A 20,742-nucleotide genomic window follows, 5' to 3' on the forward strand; every position below is an offset into this window, starting at 1 on the left:
ACCCTTCTTCCTTCTAGGCAGCAGTAATAGCTGATTTAATTATTGATGATGATGGACAGTGGAGGAGTTCTTTAGGGGAACTCATGGGCACCACATGTCAAGAATACTTGGATAAAACCCTTCTTTTATGGCAATAGAACCACTCCTGTCCTTTTACAGGACATTGCAGTTACTGTCCAATCGAGACAAGAATACCGATAGACCCAGCTAAGTATTCAAACTGCACGCTCACATTACATCCAGTGTCATCTTTGAGGTAATTTTTACCTGTGCGAGTGTGAGGTACAGTGTACTGTTATTTATCTTGAGATGTAGGTGTATGTTCTGGACGGGGAACGAGTGGATTCTGCTTGGGCAGCTGGGTCATTCAGAAAATCCCAGATGAGGATGGTGTCATCGTGGGAGCTGCTGACAATCTGGAACTCGTCAAACTGAAGTCGAAAAACTCTTCCAGAATGCTCCTAAACAGAAGACACGGCATGTTAATTCACAAATTCCAGCATTATATTAATTTCTCAGTCAGTAAACTCCATACAACACACTGTCCAGCCCCATCGCTAAACCACCCTTGGTGAAACAAGTTTGCCATATCTGTGTTCTTGGCTCGCGAGGAATTTTACATGACGTTTATCGTATTATTCCTTCAGTCCCTATGAATGCACTGTGCAGAACAAACCAAGACCCCTCCACCATACAAGGCAGCCTTGCGAGGCTGATGAGAGCAATGCCTTCCTTGTTCTTTGGCTCCCTCCTGCAATCACGGTGTTCCCAGATGCTGTAGGTTACAGGGGGATTAGGCTTTTGCAGTCAAGGCTTGGCAACACTGCTCCTGCTCAAGAGGGAAAAGCTTAATACTGGAGGACACTAAGGAGCCTGTTGTAAAGAAGTCCAGTGACACAGTAATAATTCCTCCTAAGCAGTTCTAAAAATATGAACTAGAAAGGGCATTCTTTATAGGCAGCTTGCATTCTGCTCTGAGGCTGAGTGGAAATGGCATGACGATTTGGCAAGAGTTCAGACTGTAATTAACAGGAGGTAACAGAAAGATCCTGAATATCACAAAGCAAATCCAGAAGGCTTTTCCTTTTGCATTGGCTGCTTTTTCTTGGTGCTTACTGCCACAGGAGTGAGCAGTAGCCTCCTCAGGAAGAAGGGAACAGAGACCATGCAGCTGGGACAAGCCCTCTCTCTCTAATACACATCTCTCTGTGGCCTAGGGTCAGAAAAAAAAAATGCTTAGAAGCATCTTAGAGCTTTTACAAATATTTGGACAAAAGAGAAGCTACTAAAAGGGAAGGCTGTGTCTTACAGCACAGGACTCTGAATCTACAGCTTGGTTTAAAAGCACAGGGAGAACAGAACAGCTGCCTTACAGGGAGCCTCTGAAGCTCTAAATCAAATACACACAATCCAAAATCAGATTCTATTTTGATGACAATTTTATTATAGAAGCCCAATTATTGGGACCTTCCTGGTCTTATTGACCCAATAACCCTCGTGCACCTTCATGGGTTTCTACTCAGTTCCAAAAAGAAAAGCATTTCCAGACCCCGTATCCCTGTATTGTATCAGTGAAGTAAAGCAGTCCTTGCTAAAAAAAGTATCACTACAACAGCCAGATCCAGTGAGAGACCCTTAGCAGAGGCACCAAGAGAGAGGTGTTTCTACAAACTATTTTGAAAAGCCTTTTTCCACTGTAGGCTAAGACTGCCTTAGAAGTTCCATGCAGCCATCCCCATTGCATTTGCAGTGACAATAAACAGGCTGCACACCCTAAGCTGAGGCTGCAGGAAGCCGGGCCCTTCAGCTCAGAAGGAGAGCTGTGCTTTTTGCTTTTTCTGTGCCTGGAAAGCTTCTGTGACACTCGTGTGGCTGCTGTTCCAGCTAACGGGAGGGACCTGGCATGCAGAGAGCATTTGTTATCTGTGCACTTTCCTCCTACTGTTTGAAAATTGAACACGAGCAGCGGGAGACTCACGATGTTCATTGTGCAGCCAGGTTTAATTTTGGAGGCCGAGAGAAGAGAGGGAAAAAAAAACCCACACAACTATGGGTAAGCGGGTATAAGGACGCCCTGTTGTCATAAACATGAAAAGCCCTAAAAGCACTACGACAGCCTCCTCTGCCCCTCCTCTTCTGGCCTCCTCCATTGCTATCAAACAGGGATTTATGAGTATCCATGTGTTGAGATTCCTACAGTGTTTCCATCCCACCGCTTCTGATTTATAATACAATTAGTTGGGGCACTTTGGCTGTCCACTGCTGGAAAATGCAGAGGAAATCGCACCAGTTAAATTAAGTCTACAGGTTACGAGGCACACATTTGTCTCGGGCTGGAGCAGAAACACCACTAATATCACGCTGAAGTCTTGGACTCTCGGGATACGTGTTCATGGGCACAGAGCTGTTCCACAGTTTGCAGCTGGGTGGCTGATGACAAAAGGGTTTTCTGGATTTCAGCCATGAAACTATTTGTAGTTCTCTCTGGATACCAAGGAGGTTTTTCAACACAGCACCTGCAGGCATCCAAGGCTCTCGCTGACTCTTACTCTGCAGCTTACGGTCCAAATACAGGATTGGAAAAGAGCAATTGTGGCTTAATGACCTACTGCCTGTCAACCCTCAGAGCCTGTGCAAAATGTGAAGCAAAATACTTTAGTGAAATTTGGGTGGTAGATGAGGGTGCAGGACAGCTGGAGCAGCAGGTCTGATGTGCACCAAACTCCAACTGCATCCAAAAATTTGTTTTCTAAAAGAAAACAGTAACTCATTACTTCTTTTTTGACGTGGATTCAGCACTGGACCAAAATCTTTCTGTAACCCCAGGGTAAGTCTAGCAGAGCAGAACCAGCAAATGTGACAGAGCAATGCTTACAGGAACCATCCCATTGCCTTGGCTGTGCTGGCATTTTTGTCACAACCTTCCTGCATCATCCTGAGACCAGTGCAGAGCCACTGCTAAGTATGATGGTGAATGCTGTGAACGCTCATGCAGTGATGTTTTTATCACTCTATCATCAGCCCTGCACTAAATACCACAGGAGTGCATTAGAAGCTGCTGTTTAAAGACGAGGCAACCTCACTGGCTGTTCCAGTCTGTACCCTTACTCTCCTTAAACACACACAAGCCACTGAAATGCAATGAAAAGGTTGCTTTTGTGTGGTTTTTTTTCCCCTCAGATTTTGGAATTTACTGCTTTTCTTTAAGAAACTCCCTGCCAACAGCTCATTGGAAAAGGCACACTTAAGTAAAGCCACCAACACACAAATTCCAAGGACAAGTCTCAAAAATGACTTAGTTCTTAACTTCAAATCAAGAAGCCAGATCTCTAGAAATGACTTTTAGATCCTGCAGGCTGGTACTAAACTGACTTGAATTTCCATGGCTCAAGACAGCCCTGAGCAAGAACATTTTCCTGCTCCCTTCACCACCCCTACCCAATGCTCTTACCACAAGGGTTCGTAAGCAGAGAGTCCCTGCTGGAGCACGGGGGTCCAAAGCAGCCACCAGATCCCATACTTTAATTTTCCTAGTAGTGAAAAAATAGAGAAACACACGGCTCTGTTAAAAAGGAAAGAGATGAAGTGTTCACAGGAAAAGAAAACTAACAAACAAAAAGCTGTTAGTGCAGCTGAGCTGATACAGCAGCTCAAGGAAAACTACAGGAATCCTTCTGCTCCTGAAAAGTGGTTCTTGCACTTCTCCTTTGTAATGCTCATAGAACTTAAAGGGAGAAAGGAATATGCTGTTGGCAAAGTAAAACATAAAAAAGCAGGCAATAGTAACTAACAGAAACATATGGGAGGGTTAACGCACACTAGTCCTAGTGGCAAATGGATCAGAAGACAACCACAGAAGGGAAACACTACTCTTACCAATGGCTGAGCTAGAAGATGTTTCAGATCAAATCTGCCTGATATTTTTATGAGGTAAAGAAATGGACCACATGCATCAAATCACACTGACATTTTGAAAAGGAAGAAAACAACAACAGTCGTATGTTGTAGAATCTGCCTGACTTACTGGCCATGATAGGGAACTCCTGGTATGACAGACAAGAAATCTAACTCTTATAAGGAAGATCCAGCAAAGTGGGATGTGAGACACTGAGAAAGACAGGAGGATGCAAGGCATTAGCCAGCCTCACCCATCATATGCTCCGCTGACTATCCTCTTGTTATCAAAGCGTATGCATCTCACCAGCTCTTCGTGGCCTTCCAGTACTCGCAAACACGCTCCACACTCGATATCCCACAGCCTGGAAGAGATCAGGAAGAAGCACTGAGAACTTCTGAATTTCTGATTATTTCAAGGAAACGTTTGGCCTTTGCTTGTAGTTAATGAAAACTAGGGGATAAAGTTTATGTTGAAGCACCAAAGAACAAGCAAACTATTCATCACTCCTTTTCCCGCAGTTCAGATAATGCATGTTTTTCAACAAGACTATTATGTGACAGTATCACGTGGGGGATTATTTGGATACCCAAGCATTTTAAGATCAGCAATGCCCACCATCTACTTCTCTATTAACACAAGACACAGGATGTCTCCCAGTTATCTTCATGAGCAGCCTGACTTTATTTTACTTAAGCCAGTTTTTCATAGAAGTATCTTACTTTGACTTGAAGATGTTAAGTGAGAGAGACTCACCAGACCGCCTGGAACCTTGCTCCAAAGGTAAAAGCACCTTCACAAGGCACACACCCCTTCTATACCCCTACATGTCCTATTTCTGATTTGGAGACTAACGTCAGATGAATTGTGGACACAGTGGTGAAAGGTACAAGAACTTACAAGCCCTTTATATTTGTCATTTTCTCCCACTGAAGGTGTTTTTGCTCTGTAACGAAGGTAACTTATGCATAAGATAAAATGGGCATTCTGTGTTTATTTGCAATGCATTTTCTTCTTGTGCTCAAACAATTTTCTAAGAAATAAGCCTATTTTGAGACTTTTGTCAGTTCTTTGAGGGGATTCCCAATTAGAACAGATAAAGAAAAACTATTTGCAGACAAGAACTGAAATTCTTGACATGTACTGTTTGCAGGTGTTCCACCTCCAGATGACATGAGCTTGGTTCACAACACATGGGATCTTTCAATAACAGTATCTGCTGAGGCTCTGACACACAGCTGAGAAAAAGCAGTCACAGATGTTCTTGAATGCTCGTTCAATTAGAGTTCAGACTGACAGGGACTTCATGGTAGTGAGGTTCATGGTTCACGGAATTTGTCTGGGTGACACCAAGCAAAGAAGTACAGCTGCTGTGGGGTCAGGTCACTTTTCCTTGAGAAACTGAGAGAGAGATAAATCGTCCCCACATACTTCAATCCCAAGGTCCCCCAGGGAATAATCCAGACCCAGTGGATGTGTGCCCAAGGATGGTGGGTAATCATTTCATCTGTCCTGCCACAACAAGCTGCTCTCACTACAGAAGACTGGGGAATGAACAGAACTCTTTCTGTAACTGTACTGGGAAAGGATTAGTTTATCATAGAATCATAAAGGTTGGAAAAGACCACCAAGATCACTGAGTCCAACCATCAACCCATCACCACCATGGTCACTAAACCATATCAATAGGTGTCACACATCTGAGGCCAAAGAGGGACAGAAGATGATTCCTCACTCTGTGAAGCTGAGTATTCATCAACCTGTGAAGACTCCAAAGGTTTTTGCATTAGCACCAGCATACCAGTTAAGGTCAGAGAAAGTAAATCCACGCTAAAGTTCAGCCAAAGGCACTCTGGCTGGTCAGAGAGCATTACGTCTCCTGCCAAGGACTGCAAACAGGATGCACAATGCCAGAAATGAATTGGTGCAGAAAGGTCTGAAGAGCAATCTTGTGCCAGGAACTTTCGTGCCATGTGTTTCCACTCCTTGCCATCAATCCTGAGGTTGCCAGCAGCTTGGCAAGGCTGCATCGCATTGAATTAGGCTTGTATTATCAGGTCCTAGTCTGAGTTTTTACCTGAATTTGACTGTGATTTAGAAAAGACGATCACAGCCCTTAGCTCTGAGAGCTTCCACACACAAAAGGAGTAACTGCTGTGTAAGAACAGCATATCTACAATTGGTTCCAAGGAAACCAATCTCAAATTTCTACTTCTTTAAATAGTCAAAGGACCAAGCAGAAACAAAACCGCTCTTAGGCTTGAGAACTAACAAAAATCGCACTATGAAGCAAACACAGGCAAAGGAACAGCCGCTCTTCCTACAGCTTTGGGAGAACTCCTACAGTAGAACGCCTCCAATTACCACAGCCTTTACTTCTCTTGAACTCCTGGCAGAGCTGGAAGATGTACATAAGGTGAATGAGCCAGAATCCCCTTCTTCAAGAGTCCAGCAGTAGATCCTCGTGTGCACACACCGGTGGTTGAATACATGCACCCACACCAGCCGTTCATTTATAAGTGAACACAGAATGATACAGCTTTTTTTTTTTTTGCCCTCTAAATTCTCTTTTCTTTTTTAATGCCATGTTTCTCTGCAGCAATTCAGAACTTTGGCACTAAGATACTGAAGTGATTGGATTTAAAAAAAAAAAAATCAATTAAAATGATGGGCCACTTTCTTATTGATGGAAATCAGCACAACAGTGATGCCTGTGTAGCTGTATTCCTTCCCACTTGTGAGAACTCTCTCCTAAAACAGAACCTAAATCATTTTTATACACGGAGTCTCTCTACAGAAGAAAGTTACTGATTTCTCGGCTACTTCCTCAGCTTCACGGTTGAAGAATGAGGAATCACACAGTAATCACACACAGTCAGCTCCTTTTGCAAAAAAAAGTTTGCCTGTAACCGAGGAATGGCCAACTTCAAATTCAATACCAAGAGGCAATCCCTATTAAAGGCCAACACAACATCTGGTATTTTACAATGGATTAAAATCAAACATGCAAAACACCGAGCCACCCACAGAGAGGACTTAGTAACCTGCCCTTGCTTAATCACTCTTCCTCTGACATGTGCCTTCTGCTAATGGCTGGGAGGAAGCTACGTGAACAGGTAAACCTTGTGCCTTGCCCACACAGCTGCCAAATCTGACTTCCATTAAGATTCACTGCCAACATTCCTGAAATTCTAGCACAATTTATCTGTCAGTTAGGGATTTTGTCCAATGTAAGCATAAAAGTAATCACACTCCTCTTTAGCATTATCACTACATTGACATTTATTTTTATTAGTATTACTCCTATTTTAGATCCTTCCCTAAATGGTGCAGTATTTAACTATTTCTTACTCTGAGACCAAGTTTTGTAGTACAGAAGCGGAGGGTTATTTTTTCCATCTGGAGTTTTTACTACATATATGGTGCTACTCTTACACGATGTCTATTAATAGTTTTTGCCTTGATAAAGAAACAGACACCCCAGCTCTTTAGCTCATGCTCTCAGGCAACCACACACTAAAACCCAGTGCAACAATCCAGTGATGACTGTCAAAGGACCTCCATTTTCCAGAGTGCAAAGCATGGAGAAGCACTGTTTTGCAAACAAAGTCCACAGAGAAACATCTGCATGAATCACTCTCACTGAGGAGAAATAAATTCTAACATCAAAAGTGAAGACTTTCTGCTTAGGCTGCCCAGGTTTCCAGTTTTATCAGAAGGAACACAATTCTTCAAAGCAGTGATCAATACAAAATGGAGGCTCCTCTTCCTCCTGCTTGAATGACAGAGCCGCTTCCCCACACAGCTTACACTCCTATTCCAGCTTGCTGAGTACAACCAGAGATAAGTGGGACACCCCTCTGCCAGCAGCTGCTGCATGTAGGGAGAAATCCTGGCTCACGATACCAGAAGGAGTTAAATCTCAGATTGCAGCAAGGGCAGCTGGGGAAGTGCAAAAGGCAGCAAACTGAACTTCATGCTCTAAACCAGCTGTTCCAAACTTAACCCGGTGCCAAGTACCACAAGAAGAGCTTGGCCAGAGCCCAGGAGGATTTCTGCAGAGGATTAAATGCCTCTTACTGCAAATCTGACCCCTTTAACTAGACACATAGCCCAATTAAAATATCACAAGAGGACATCACAGAAAGTGTTACTTGCCAGCTCTTTCATACACCAGAATTGTCAGAGCAATGGAACTTGTTGATTAGTATGGGACTCCTGAGATACAGGGGATGAAAGACAACACAGTAAAACAGACTTCTAATATCTCTTCCCAGTAGTTCCCAATGTTCTCTACCAAAGGAAGCATATTTCAAGGAAGACAAGGGTACAGAGCACTTTGCTTGCCTAACCTCCATGCATCCCAGGGAATCAGAGACAACATGCTTGCAAAGAACTCTGCAATGGGGAATGTGTCTCTCACCTGATAGTATTATCTGAAGAGCCGCTCACTACTAGCCTGTCTCTGTACTGCAGACATGCAATGCCTCGTTTGTGGCCATTTAAGGTGCGCACAAATTCGCAGGTACTAGTGTTCCATACCTGTGACAGGAAAGGTGAAACCACACAGAGACAAAATTATTAAGAAGAGACTAACAAAAGATGGTATCTGTATGATACAGAGGTGCACCTAGAATGTTCTTAATTGAACACACTTCCGTAAGACCAGGAAAATCACCCCTCTGATGACTTGTGACTATAGCCTGAAAGTGTTTACAGCTTGGGCCACAGCACACAGAAGGTTTTTGCCATGTTGTACTAGAATTAGCTTCCAAAATCAGTCCTCAGCACTCTCAGGCTGTGTTTTAGTCTACACAGGAACTGGATTTTCCTCAGCTTTAATGCAGCAGATCAGGATCACAGCAGTAAAACTCAAGTGACTCCTACCCACTCACCTTTGCTTTTGCCCCCATGCTGCCCTCTGACAACTCTTTGTGTGACCGATGCTGAAACAGATTGTGGAGCAAGTCAAATTGAAAAAGAACACAGGGAAAAAAAAGAGTCCTTTTTCAACTGCATCCGCACCTGGATCTGACTTGCCAAACAGCACTGTCAGCAAGTCACATAAGCTCAGCAGATGAGTGAAAATGAGCAGGAGGAATACTGCTTCTATAGGAAGACCAGCGTAATGACAGCCAAAGAGCATCTTCCCTGTCTGGTCATTTTTGTTAGTAAATACTCAGTGCTGCAAATAAAAAAGCCTCTGGAATACCTCACCTTTATAGTTCTGTCACCTGATGCTGATACGATATACTTGTCATCAAAGTCCACTACGTTGACAGCAGCGCGGTGCCCTACGAGCACCCTCCTCAGGGTGATGTCTGTTGGTGAAGCCATGTCCCACACAGCAATGGAACGGTCTTTGGAACACGTCACCATCATGCCGTTATTGAAGCGGAGGTGCAGTACTGCTTCACAGTGGTGAATCAGTGTGTTCAGCATCTCGCCCGCGTTCACGTCCCACACCCTGCAGTTTCAGATATCAAACCAGACAGGTGAGAGTTAAAAAAACATACAGTAGTTTTTCTGCAGAGGGAGGAAGGGATGGGGAGAGGTAATTAACTCTCTAGCGATATTAGAGAAGAAAACGCCACAAGTTAAAGCCAAATCTAATACATATTTCATTAAAAGATGCGTTATATAAACCTGTTGATTATGCATATATTGAGACAGTCCAGCAGCCAAAGTCCCTGCAATGCAGTTAACACCATAAAAACAGCCAGCCAGAAAAACAAAAAAGATTAAAAAAAGCATTCCTTAATTAAGATAATTTAGTGCTTAAGGAAAGGCATGAGATTGACAGCCCTAGAAACTGATGTTTCCTGGTCAAGTCAGCCTATCATGCTCCATTCCCAGTCACTGACTGGGAAAATGTGACCTGTGGAGAAGGAAATTCAGAGATAGGTTTCATTTTTGATTTCCCTCACAGGACTGTCATCTCATAGGATAACTTACACAGAGGCAGAAGACAAGGTTATGCCTTTCAAGCAAATGTAATTGCCGCAAGTTGCACAATGGGTTGCTTTTACTCTTAAATGCATCTGGTACACAGCTACATTCTAGGAATGTGCTGAATACCCAAATTAAGACAGAACATTCATGTTGATTTAATGTTATTGGAACCAACTGTTTCTACTGAAAGATCATTTAGGCTGAAAACTACAAACGGCTTCATACGAAACTTCTAGGACTTGAATTTCAAGTTTTCAATCCTTAAAAATGTTTTGGGCTGTCCTGTTTGCAGGCTTCTTTTACTCTCCACAAAGAGACTTCTTTTGTCACTATCACACCTGTATCCCACTTGCACTGCGTGAGAGCAGAAAATGGCTGTATCATTAGGCAGATCACACTGTAAAAGCTGAAACTTTCCTCTGCCAATATGCTGAGCAGTTAGGAAAGGCAAGATGTGAGAAAGGATTCTAATGCCTCATTTTCTAATGCATGGAAGATGAAGCAAGTCAACTTCTGGGTTATAAATGAGAAAGGAAAGTACACTTCCAATTACAAAATGCAAAGTTAAAAAGACTGCAGACCTGAGCCATTAGCATACAAGCAGTTTGCAGACAAGGTTGCCAAACTGAACAGGAGCTGGAGACCTACTGACTTCTCTGGACAAGTGCATCCCTGAGCTCTTGGAAGCATTAAGAGCCCATCTGTACTGTCTATTGGACGAAGCCCCTCTTTTTGAGGAGACCCAAGGATAAAAGTGATGCATCCTACGCACTTTGGGGGTCTGCACAAACGTTTATAGCTACAGTGGGAAACAAAGTATTTCTGGGCAAGTAGCCAGTCTGCAATTTGGCCTGCCTGGGCTGATATGGAAAATGATAGCGTTTATTACAGAAATGAGCATCTCCTTTTGCAACCTGTATTTAGCACCGAGCAGTTCCCGCACAAAAATTCTGTATTTCTACAAATGGTAGGATCCCAAAACCTAGCAACACCATAAGACTACAGGCATCACGTGTAGATACTAAATGAAGTGGTCACTAGTTTAACGGTGGTAGTTCACATGTAGCACAGTGATAACCACGAGCTGCCTGAAGCCATAGGAACACATAGTAATAGCTTCAGAAAAGGCCGTTGGCACAGCTTTTTGTCATCTGTAACTTCACTGCATGGGCATTGCTGATTCTCTCACAAAAAGGGGATGTGTAGCAGCATGGAGAAGGCAGACTTGCTCCTTTGTGTCCAAGTTCACATTGCAACTCACTAATTCAAATGTGCCTGTATTTACACTGCAGGATTTAGGCTCTCTGGGATCCTGTAATATGTTTGGTGGGCTTTACATCTGCATAGTGAAAATGTGCACTGCGTGTGCTGACTTGGTGTCCAGTCTTTTACTGGAGACTGGAAAGAAAACAAGGTTAGAAAGACTAAAGGGGAAGAAACATCATGCTGAAACTTAATTAAAACTCGCAGGAGATCTAGTCACACATCTTTGTTAAAATTAAGGGACAGCAGATGACTAAACCTTCAAACTTGCTTTGAGTACTTAAACAACTTGTAAAAAGTTATTCCTATGGAGGATGTAAAAGCATTCCCAGGGAGCATCCAAACACACAGCACCTTGGTGAAATGCCAAATTGTCTTCCTAAGTCATCTTGACCTTGACTGACCTTTGCTTAGGTTCTCATTTCTCCTTGACAGCCACTTGCACGGACATCTGATAAACAAGGACAGTGCACTCCTGAACAAGCGTGCAGAACTAGATCACAGAGCTAATCAAACAGCACAGATTTAAGAAAAGATCATTTCGGCAGCACACGAAGTTGAACTTTCTAAGGCAAATGGAAAGCTCTGAATCACAAGCACACACCTGACAGTCGAGTCTGAAGATCCAGTGATGATCACCCGCTCATCATACTGCAGGCACAGGACAGAACCCGTGTGTCCAGTGAGAATTCGCTTGCATTCTAATGTATTTTTATCCCAGATCTAGGAGAGCAAACATTAGAGAACAGACAGCTAAGTAAGGCTTACATCACACTGTCAGCACCTAGTGATCTGACTGGTCTGTTTTTCACTATAAGGCATCATCTACACTGCAGGCAGAACTACCTCAGTGGCATGGTGATGTGCAGGCTGTTGTAATACGTTAACACCTTTGGTATTACCAGGTTTGCTCTGAACACTGGTCTTACCTCCTCATCAGGGCAGAGCAGTTACATAACCTGTAATTACTGAGTGAAAACAGTCTGCTAACTAATTCTGGTCAGAAAGAAAACAGTCTCTGATGACAAATAATAAAAGGTATATATGTTTAGGTAAGGGGAGAAGGAGAAGGCTTGTTTAGTAGCAAGAGGTTGGAGAGGCGTCACTGAAATTAGGACACTACTGTTTATGGCACTGGCACCACATGCCATCAGCATGCCATTCGGGAGAGTTCTCACCTTGATAGTATTGTCTCGTAGGCCACTGACTATCTTCTGATCATCGTACTGTAAACAATAAACGCCTTTGCTTGTCTCACTCCGGCAGTGGATTCTCTGTAAACTGTGCCTTCCACACCGCCAGTTTGACTCTATTGTCTTTAGGAGAGACAGGAGACAAAAGAGAAGTAAAAATAAAAGACAAAACTCTCCTTTTGTTTTCTTGAGAAGACAGCAGATACTTTCCTTTACACTTTTTCTAGCAGCAAGGCCCATAGAATGACACAGGGGTTTTCTAGAAGCAGCAGCATGTGATGAAACCGATGAGACAGGCAAAGGCCTGGAACACATACTGTGGCCAGACTCCCCTGCGTGGTCTGGCATGGTGAGGGAGCAATGACAGAGAAGTTGTTTTTTCAAACTCCAACCTTTAACTCTGTGACTCTACTAAACAACTGCAGAGAAAGTCTCAGCTGAGCTCTAAGGGCTCGTGCAAACCCGCCCCAATGGTGCCTGAGCACCTCTTTTGCCACTATGCCACTGTCAGAACACAGCACTTGGCACTGGCTCTCCACCAAATACAAGGCAACGCTGCCCAGTTGCTTGCTGTTTCCCTGGGACTTAGGACTGCACTTTCTCCCTGACTCAATTCCTGAGATCCCTCTGTTGTCACCTTATTAGATTTCACGTGCATGGATGGGGCAAAGTATCACAGAATAGAGAGTCAAGATGGTAGTGTTGCTATGAGATCTGATGTGCAAAGTGTAGAGACTCCCCAAACAGTGCAGCTCTACCTCTTTCTAAGGCAGTGATGAAGGCCTGGGAATTTATATGTAGCCCAGATCTTCCAACTCCTGATGAACACAGACACACCACATTTAATGAAATACTCCATCAGCATTAAACATTCACAGAATCTGAGCATCACGAGTAAATGAGGGAGACTGTTAAAAAAAGCAAAACGAAACCAAAAACGCCCATCACACCTGGAAGGTACTTCTTACCTCTATATCCTGTATAATTTTGGGGTAAAGTGCTCTGTAGAAGGAGTTGGGTGGAGCAGACCCATCAGGGGGTTTATTTTTAAATAGGTATTGTCCCCTGGAAGACAAAGAACACAGACCATGTTTCAGCATTTGGGAGGGAGGTCCTCCTGGCATTTCAGAAATGGATAACCACTGCTGAAAAGCACACACACATTCACAGTCAAACTTCATTTACTCAGGAACACAGGGTGGCTCCTTGTTTGTGTGTCTTGTGACACGTTGGTGCTGCATTTAGACACTGAAAAATTCATGACAAAGCAGTTCTTCCTCACTCAGGGAAGGATAACGTACTATTTTGGACATGAGCCCCTTCAGCTCCAAAGGAGGTTAGAAAGGCTCACACCCACTGCATACATATTCATATCAGAGGTCACCTTTAAAATAAAGCATACAAAGAAAATACGAGAAGCCAAAGAACCCTCAAGCTCTCTGTGCATTCAGGACTAGCTTTGATCTACATTAACAGGAACAGTACTAGTTTTGGAACACGGACATTTTACTGCTGCTATTTCATTTTGGTAAGCAACGCTTCATCTGTGGTGCCTTCCTCATTTCCACACTGATTTGGAATACTCATATCCCAAGCTAGATTTTTGCTACAACAAAAAATCCATAAACGGCAATCACTACCTGCTGTGTAAAAAACCTAAATTCCTCATCCTGAAGTTAAGAAGCCACCAAACACGGTGTGGAAGCTAGTAAACCCCACCATGGGCGTACTAACTGCTGCTCTGCCTGGCAACATGCCTCGCAAAATGGAGAGAGGCACAAATGCCTCCGAGTGTAATCCTGGCATCAGAGGCACGGAGTTTAGACTGGGCCAGCTCTCCACTTCCCCCTCCCTCGCTCCATTACGGCATAATTAATTGCTCAATACTTCATTGTGCATTCTTTTCTTGTCCTTTCCATGTAACTTATCTTGAAAGTCATTTGAGAGACTGCATTAACTGGCTGACATACTTTGGGCAAAATCCAGACTGAATCATAACAGTTTTTAGGTATAAACAAGGAGGTCAACTATAGGACCGAACAAACAAAACAACAAATACTCAAGAAAAGATCTTTTGACAATTAGGGAAGCTACTTTACATTTAAATTAAGAGAAAGCTGCTTTCTACTTAGGACAAAGGAATCATCTGAGCCTTCAAACAGTAACCAGCAGCTCCCTGTTTGGGGACAAATCTTTGTGAAGAAGGGACATATGGCTGCACACAAATCAACAATTAAGTGGGTCCTTACATGATCCAGTTTGGAAGTGCAAGAAAATTACTATTACTGGCCTGGGGAAACTGGAAATGCTTCGGAGATGTGCAGAACAGCTACGGCACAATACAGAAGACCTAGGCTAGGTCTAGAACAACCTGTATACAAGCTAATGTGCCTTAAAACCTACACGAACTATTAGAAGGTCCTGCTAGCTATAAGCTATGTCTTGCTGCTTGTACAGCCAGTTGCACACAGGTCAGCCAAAGGACTGTTTGGAATTTCCCTGGCATCCCAGTGATGGGGATAAAAGCATCTATTGTTTGCAGTTTCTGATGACTGGCCAACTCAATCAAGTATTCAGTTAGAAACAACAGTACCCAACCTTGGGCTTCTGTTTTATTTTTCTCTAACTCTGGGTAACCCTTACTGCTCCCTGACAGAATAACACAGAGTGACTGTCCTTTGAGATAGAAAGAAGGATTTTTGATAGGAAGAAGGTAAACCCAAGGAAATGGTGGACTGTCCAGATGAACGTCACAGACTGCTCACTGTAGAGCACACAGTTAGTTGAGTTCCTAGAAGATGAAAAGCTGACCAAGAGCAGCCACATTGATCAGTCCAGAATAAATCATGTCAAATGGACCTAATTTCTTCTCAGAGGTCATTTTCATGAGTTAGCTAGAGAAGTACAGAGGTGGAAGTGCTCACGGGTGAACATACAAATGGCCAGAAATCACATCTTACCGGTGGTGCACCATCAAAAAGAAAGGCAACTGGGATCTTGCATGAGGTCTCTCCTATATGTGTCATTAGTAGGCATTTTCATTAATGACAAAGAATGGAATAGAGAGTGTGCTTACTTTGTGGGCAATTATGCTAAAGCTGAGAGAAGATACAAGCACTTTGGAAGACAAGATTAAAATCATAACACTTCTGACAAAATGGAGAATTACTAACCAGTATATAGAACCTAATTCAACTTAACATAAACATGCAAGACAAGGAACAACAGGTAAAGAGAACTTCCACATAAGGGGTAATTAAAAGTTATATATCATATAAAACCACTGTTAAAAAAAAAAGCATGTGTTCTTCTGGAAAGCCTAAAATGGAGCCTCCTCCATAAAGCAGAGAAAGTAATCCTTCTCACTAAACTCTGGTGATGCCTCAGCAGAAGGAAGATGATCAGCTGAAGTCATCATCCTCCAAGAATGGAGAAGAATAAGAAGAGTGACTGGAGTGAGGCTACACAAAGCAAATCAAGAATGACAAGAGGACAGTGAGCACTCATTAGTGCATCCCATGTATAGGAAAAATGGTCATCTCCCAGCTATGCAAACGATCACTACAAAAAGGAGAAAGAGAAACTGTCCTCTGTGTCTGTGTAGGCTAAATATAACATCCTGAACTGCAGCTAGGAGGATGATGCTCACCGGAAATGGCTGCCCACAGAAGCTGTGCATGCCCCATCCATGGAGGCGTTCAAGGCCAGGTTGGATGGGGCTCTGGGCAGCATGGTTACCAAAACAGTGATACTGCTTGCCCAGGAAAGGCATGGGGAATGTCCATCATTAAAGGCCTTTAAGAACCACTAGACAAACGTTTGGGATGACTCAGATAAAGAGGGATGAAAAAGTTACCACTGCCATGGCTGTGTTTATACTCTTTATAAACTCTATACAACTGGAAGCAGATCAACATAGTATTTATTTTTAAAGGACGTTTCATAATTCTGAATTACTTGCCATTACTTTCCGAGACAAGCAGTATAACAAAATTAACCGTGAAACAGAAGTCTTTGTTTGCAATTCTGTATCTTTTTCTTTTTAATAGCGAACAAAATGCCTGAGCTGTCACTTTTATCTTGTTTATGAAATATTCATACCCAGCTTCCTTTCTGCCAACATCCTAGGGACACCCTTGGAAAAGAAAATTATGTATTAAAGGACGCACCCCCTGAGAGGGAAAGTTCTAATGAAATGTTAACAGAGCAGCTTCAAACTTGAGTGAGGCCCACATTGTAGTAAGGCTATTCCAGATGATTATTAACTAATCTATCTGCATTTCTAAAGTCCCCTATTCTCTGTGGTACCTACCCTCAGCTTCCAGTTTGAAAATTAAACAGATATCTAATAGTGAAAATCTGCTGAGGAAAACAAACAGACCCATCAGGAAACAACTAATACACAGCACATGCTGCCCCATTGCCACCCCCAAAAAAGCTCTTCTGCTCTGAACTGCTGACTAGTTTAGTGTTCCCCTGGGGTGTATGCAGCTTCTTAATTTGAACCGAATGACAGCTGGGCGTAAAAATCTCACTCTGTATATCCCACTTGTCACAGTGGGATAAGTGCATGATCAGATGAGGAAAGTGAGGAAGAAGCCCCCACACTGCCTGCACAGACAAATGATGCCCTAAGCCCCCAGCCCCGGAATCTGGGCTCAAGCATTTGTCAGGTTTGGAACCAGTGTGCTATTTCAAGGTGCTACGTATTCTTCTTCAAACACCATTTGAAACACAGAGCCCCTTCTGTCCTAAATGGGGGCAAAAGAGGTGAAGATGCAGTTCCCTCACCATCCTCTCCTCTCTGACAACCCCCTCCACAGCGAGTCTGTCCTGACCATCCTCTCGATCAGCTTCTTCCACAGCATGCCGTCCGATGTCACGCGGTACCACTCCTTGCACACCAGCTCAGCAGCACACAGCGATTTGGCATCCAGGTAGGACAGAATGTTCTCAGCAATGTGATCCAATCCCCGAGCTGCGGGGGGAGGAAGGAAAAAAACAACAAGCATTACTTGCTGGGCAGAAGGGCAGTTTAAAACAACTCCCCTTACTAGTACAAATATAGCCTCTCTTTCCTATTCCTTTCCATCTACTCTTCTGCACGCAGAGTTGGACCAAATGTGCAGAAGAGCATCTGCAGCTAAGTTCAGGAGCGAGCAGTGTTCTCCAACTTCCTTTGGATATAACACAACAAGTCATTAAAAATAATAAAGAATCCAAGAAGTCATTCCAATCTATTTCGATGGGTTTTAGCACTAGGGGGATATTCTATGGATGGCATTTCCAACTCAGCGACGCAGCCCCCAAAATCTCTCTATATTAGGACCATTTCTCATCTCACTGCTACAGCTGTTCTCATGTTCCAGCGGCTCAAAAGCTGTTTTTGCTAAAGCAGTAGCTTTTAAACGTAATGAAGAAAAAAATATATATTCCCAATGTGTGCCCTGAAGGGTAGTGGTACCTTTAGACATGGGGGAGGGAAAGATATGCAGATGCACGGGGAAGTGGAGAGGAAAGAAGAGGCTGTCTGAAGAGAAAGTGAAGCAGGTTCACTAGCTTCATTTATTAAAGCGAGTGGAGGAAAAATATGCACCATAATTGTATAATTTGCAAATATCTTCCAGTGTGAATACCATGACCAGCTTTGTTTTAATATGGCTGGAGTAAAAGGCAAAGCAGTTGAGCCAAAAAGGCAGCAATGCTTGCAGGGTGTTGGCTCTACATCCAGGGTAGCACCTAGCAGCTCAGTGTAACATCTCCACACAACACCACGCTCTGTCTCTTAAACAGATAGATGGGTCTGGCAAAAACGTGCCCCTTCCCACTCAGACCTGATCACCTACCAGACATCAGAAAAATAAGGTGCCTTTTAAATGAGGTGTTGCATAAACACAGCTTCTCTTGGAGGCTGCTTAAATCATAAGTGAGACACATTGTCAAGGGATCCTCCCTCTTCACAGGTCCAACTGCTGAGGCTTTGTGAAAGTTGTGGTTGAGACCTCAGCAACCCTCTGGTTCACATGTGGACACGGTTACATGTGTCCTTTCTTGCTTCTTAAACAACAGCCTCAAAGAGCAGGCCCTGCTTGTCAGTGACAAAGAAAAAGCAGCGAATGCATTTGTACAGTCACATGCCCATACGTCAGCAAAACCAAACTGGGAGTAATCAGCTGATTCCTCTGGAGCTTGTAAGAAACAAAAGGCCCAACCTCTACTTGGTTTTGTTAACTGAAACATCTCAAAATTATCTACTGACACATGAAAATGAGAAAACTCAGCATGCCTCTTCTCAATCCTTTCAAACATCTGAGATTTATAATACACACCGGGTGAGACATTCTGCCCAGAGTTTTATGCTCCCGTTCATTCAGCAGAAAAAGCACAAGAATGACACCAGACACAACCAGAATGCAGAAAGAGGGCTGACATTTCTTATCTTTATAGATGCAAAATTAGATGTCAACCTGCAAAAGTGAAGCATCAGCAGCCTTTATTATGTATTTAGTCTGAAAAGATATACACAGCCATTATATGAAACTCTCTCAAAAAAGAGCGTTTGTAAATCGAGGCTCACACTACAGTAATTCATAGACACAGAGATATATTTTGGTGAACAAGAACCAGTTCAGAAGGACAGAAGTGGACAGTGGTGTTCCCTTCTCCATCCTCATTCCTGCAGTCCTGAGCTCTCTCCAGCGGGTAGAAATGCCACATTTTGGCATTCTTTCTGACAACCTTTTCCCTTCCTCTTAACATGTGTGAAGGGGAGGCCAAAACCTCACTATTCCTTGTCTCCCCAGAATCAGAGCTATTTTGGCCTGGCAGCGCACTCAGTTGTATTACTGTATGAGATATATAATCTACCGGAGCATTGCTTCCTTTAAAAAAATTCTTCATACACAGAAGCTTTTGCTGAACTAATGTGAAACACGATTAGCCCTTCGGTCCTCCACATCAAGTATTAACAGAATGTTTCAGATATTTCACACACCAAACCCTTATAAAAATGAGACTGCTCATAAAAAAATGTTAAACAGCTTGGAAATGCTAAGCAGAGACCTTTTTTTTTTTGTGTTTGTTTTTTTTTTCTTAAGAAACAGAACAAAGTTTGTTAAGTACACAGTTAAGCTGTATTTTTCCAACCTTTATTCTGTCCAAAGCACTGGGAAAATAACCTCAGCCAATTGCACTCTGTATTAGCCAAGTCTGCTCGTGACCTAAAACCATCCTTGGTCATTCTGTGGGACAGTGCAAGGAGGACAGAGATAAGATGCCTCATGATTTTGGAGAATCTTTATTGTTTTATTTCCTTGAGGGGGAGAGTAGGAAAGAGGATGAAGGCATAAAAATGAAACTGAAATATCGAGCACCTGAGAATTTCAGAAAGCTACAAAATACTTAAATAGATCGGGGACTTTTTATATCGACTGAACTCAACATTTTAGGTTCAGCACTCCTTCCTCAGCGGTTCCCTCTTCCTATCACCCTTACCAGAAACCTGCCTACACTGAGGACATTCTGCACCTCCCAGGCTGCAGAGCCCGAGCCAGCCTAATTCCCTGCCATTCATTTTCTCCCGTAGAGCTATATTCACCAGGACATTAGCACTCTGCCAATATGCAAATTGATGCACATATATTATTTAAGCACACAGTTCCCACAACTGTTCATGTTCTCAGACATTAGCTGCCTAATATCCTGTCTGTTCCGTACTTGGAGACAGTAAAATTCAAAGCTAGAGCTGCTTCCTAGATAACTCTGAAAAGACCACCAACAGATATGGCATGGCAGGCAGATTTTGGATGCCTGTGAAAATATTTCTAATATTTGCCCAAAATGGTCCGAAAAAGACTTGTAGGATGAAATTAAACAAGAGAAAATGCCTGGTGTTTGCTTGATCTGATGGAACTTTGCGGAGGAAGACCTGGAAAAATTGTGTAGCTAACTGTATGTGTGCAGGGAAACCAATGTGCTTTCCAAGTATTCTGTTTTTCTGAAACTGAACAGCCTCACAAGTTATAATACTGCTCTAAGTACACAAGATTATTGCCATTGGACTACTAAAAACTAACATAAAGAAGGTACTTAGCATAACTAAGATTTTTTTTTAATGCTGCAACAACCATTCGATTACTGGGCACAATGAGCTTAAAAATCCAGAGTCTACATACTTAACTTCATAGCAAAACTCTCACACTGCCTCTATGCTTTGCACAATTTGCAGTTAAACACACTTTTCTCCACATTTTTTCCAACCCTACATTTTCAATTTCAGGTTGGGAAATCCCCTCCAAAGAACGATCAAATGACTGGATTGAACAAACTGTCCAAGTTCATCACTTCTCCAAAGGGATCCACAGAACAAGTATGTTTGCAGGAAATTCCTCTCTTCAGCTGACTATTTAGATGGAACAACTGTAGGTCTTGCTCAGGCTC

General features: G+C 42.9%; 1 protein-coding gene across 8 annotated transcripts in view; it reads right to left on the reverse strand.

The window, feature by feature from the left end:
* BTRC (beta-transducin repeat containing E3 ubiquitin protein ligase) overlaps positions 1 to 20,742 on the reverse strand; it is a 109,432-nt gene that overhangs the window by 5,834 nt on the left and 82,856 nt on the right. For all 8 annotated transcript variants that reach the window (XM_072339775.1, XM_072339777.1, XM_072339776.1 and 5 more), the window contains 9 exons: positions 17,095 to 17,281; positions 13,272 to 13,368; positions 12,289 to 12,426; positions 11,715 to 11,833; positions 9,113 to 9,362; positions 8,319 to 8,437; positions 4,149 to 4,259; positions 3,452 to 3,530; positions 268 to 461 (listed from right to left, as the gene is read on the reverse strand). In XM_072339775.1, coding sequence (XP_072195876.1) covers positions 300 to 461; positions 3,452 to 3,530; positions 4,149 to 4,259; positions 8,319 to 8,437; positions 9,113 to 9,362; positions 11,715 to 11,833; positions 12,289 to 12,426; positions 13,272 to 13,368; positions 17,095 to 17,281 — 1,262 coding nt within the window. In that variant the 3' untranslated portion in view covers positions 268 to 299. The remainder of the gene's footprint in view (positions 1 to 267; positions 462 to 3,451; positions 3,531 to 4,148; positions 4,260 to 8,318; positions 8,438 to 9,112; positions 9,363 to 11,714; positions 11,834 to 12,288; positions 12,427 to 13,271; positions 13,369 to 17,094; positions 17,282 to 20,742) is intronic.

The sequence above is a fragment of the Excalfactoria chinensis genome, chromosome 6 (genome assembly GCF_039878825.1).
Source record: "Excalfactoria chinensis isolate bCotChi1 chromosome 6, bCotChi1.hap2, whole genome shotgun sequence".
NCBI lineage: Eukaryota > Metazoa > Chordata > Aves > Galliformes > Phasianidae > Excalfactoria > Excalfactoria chinensis.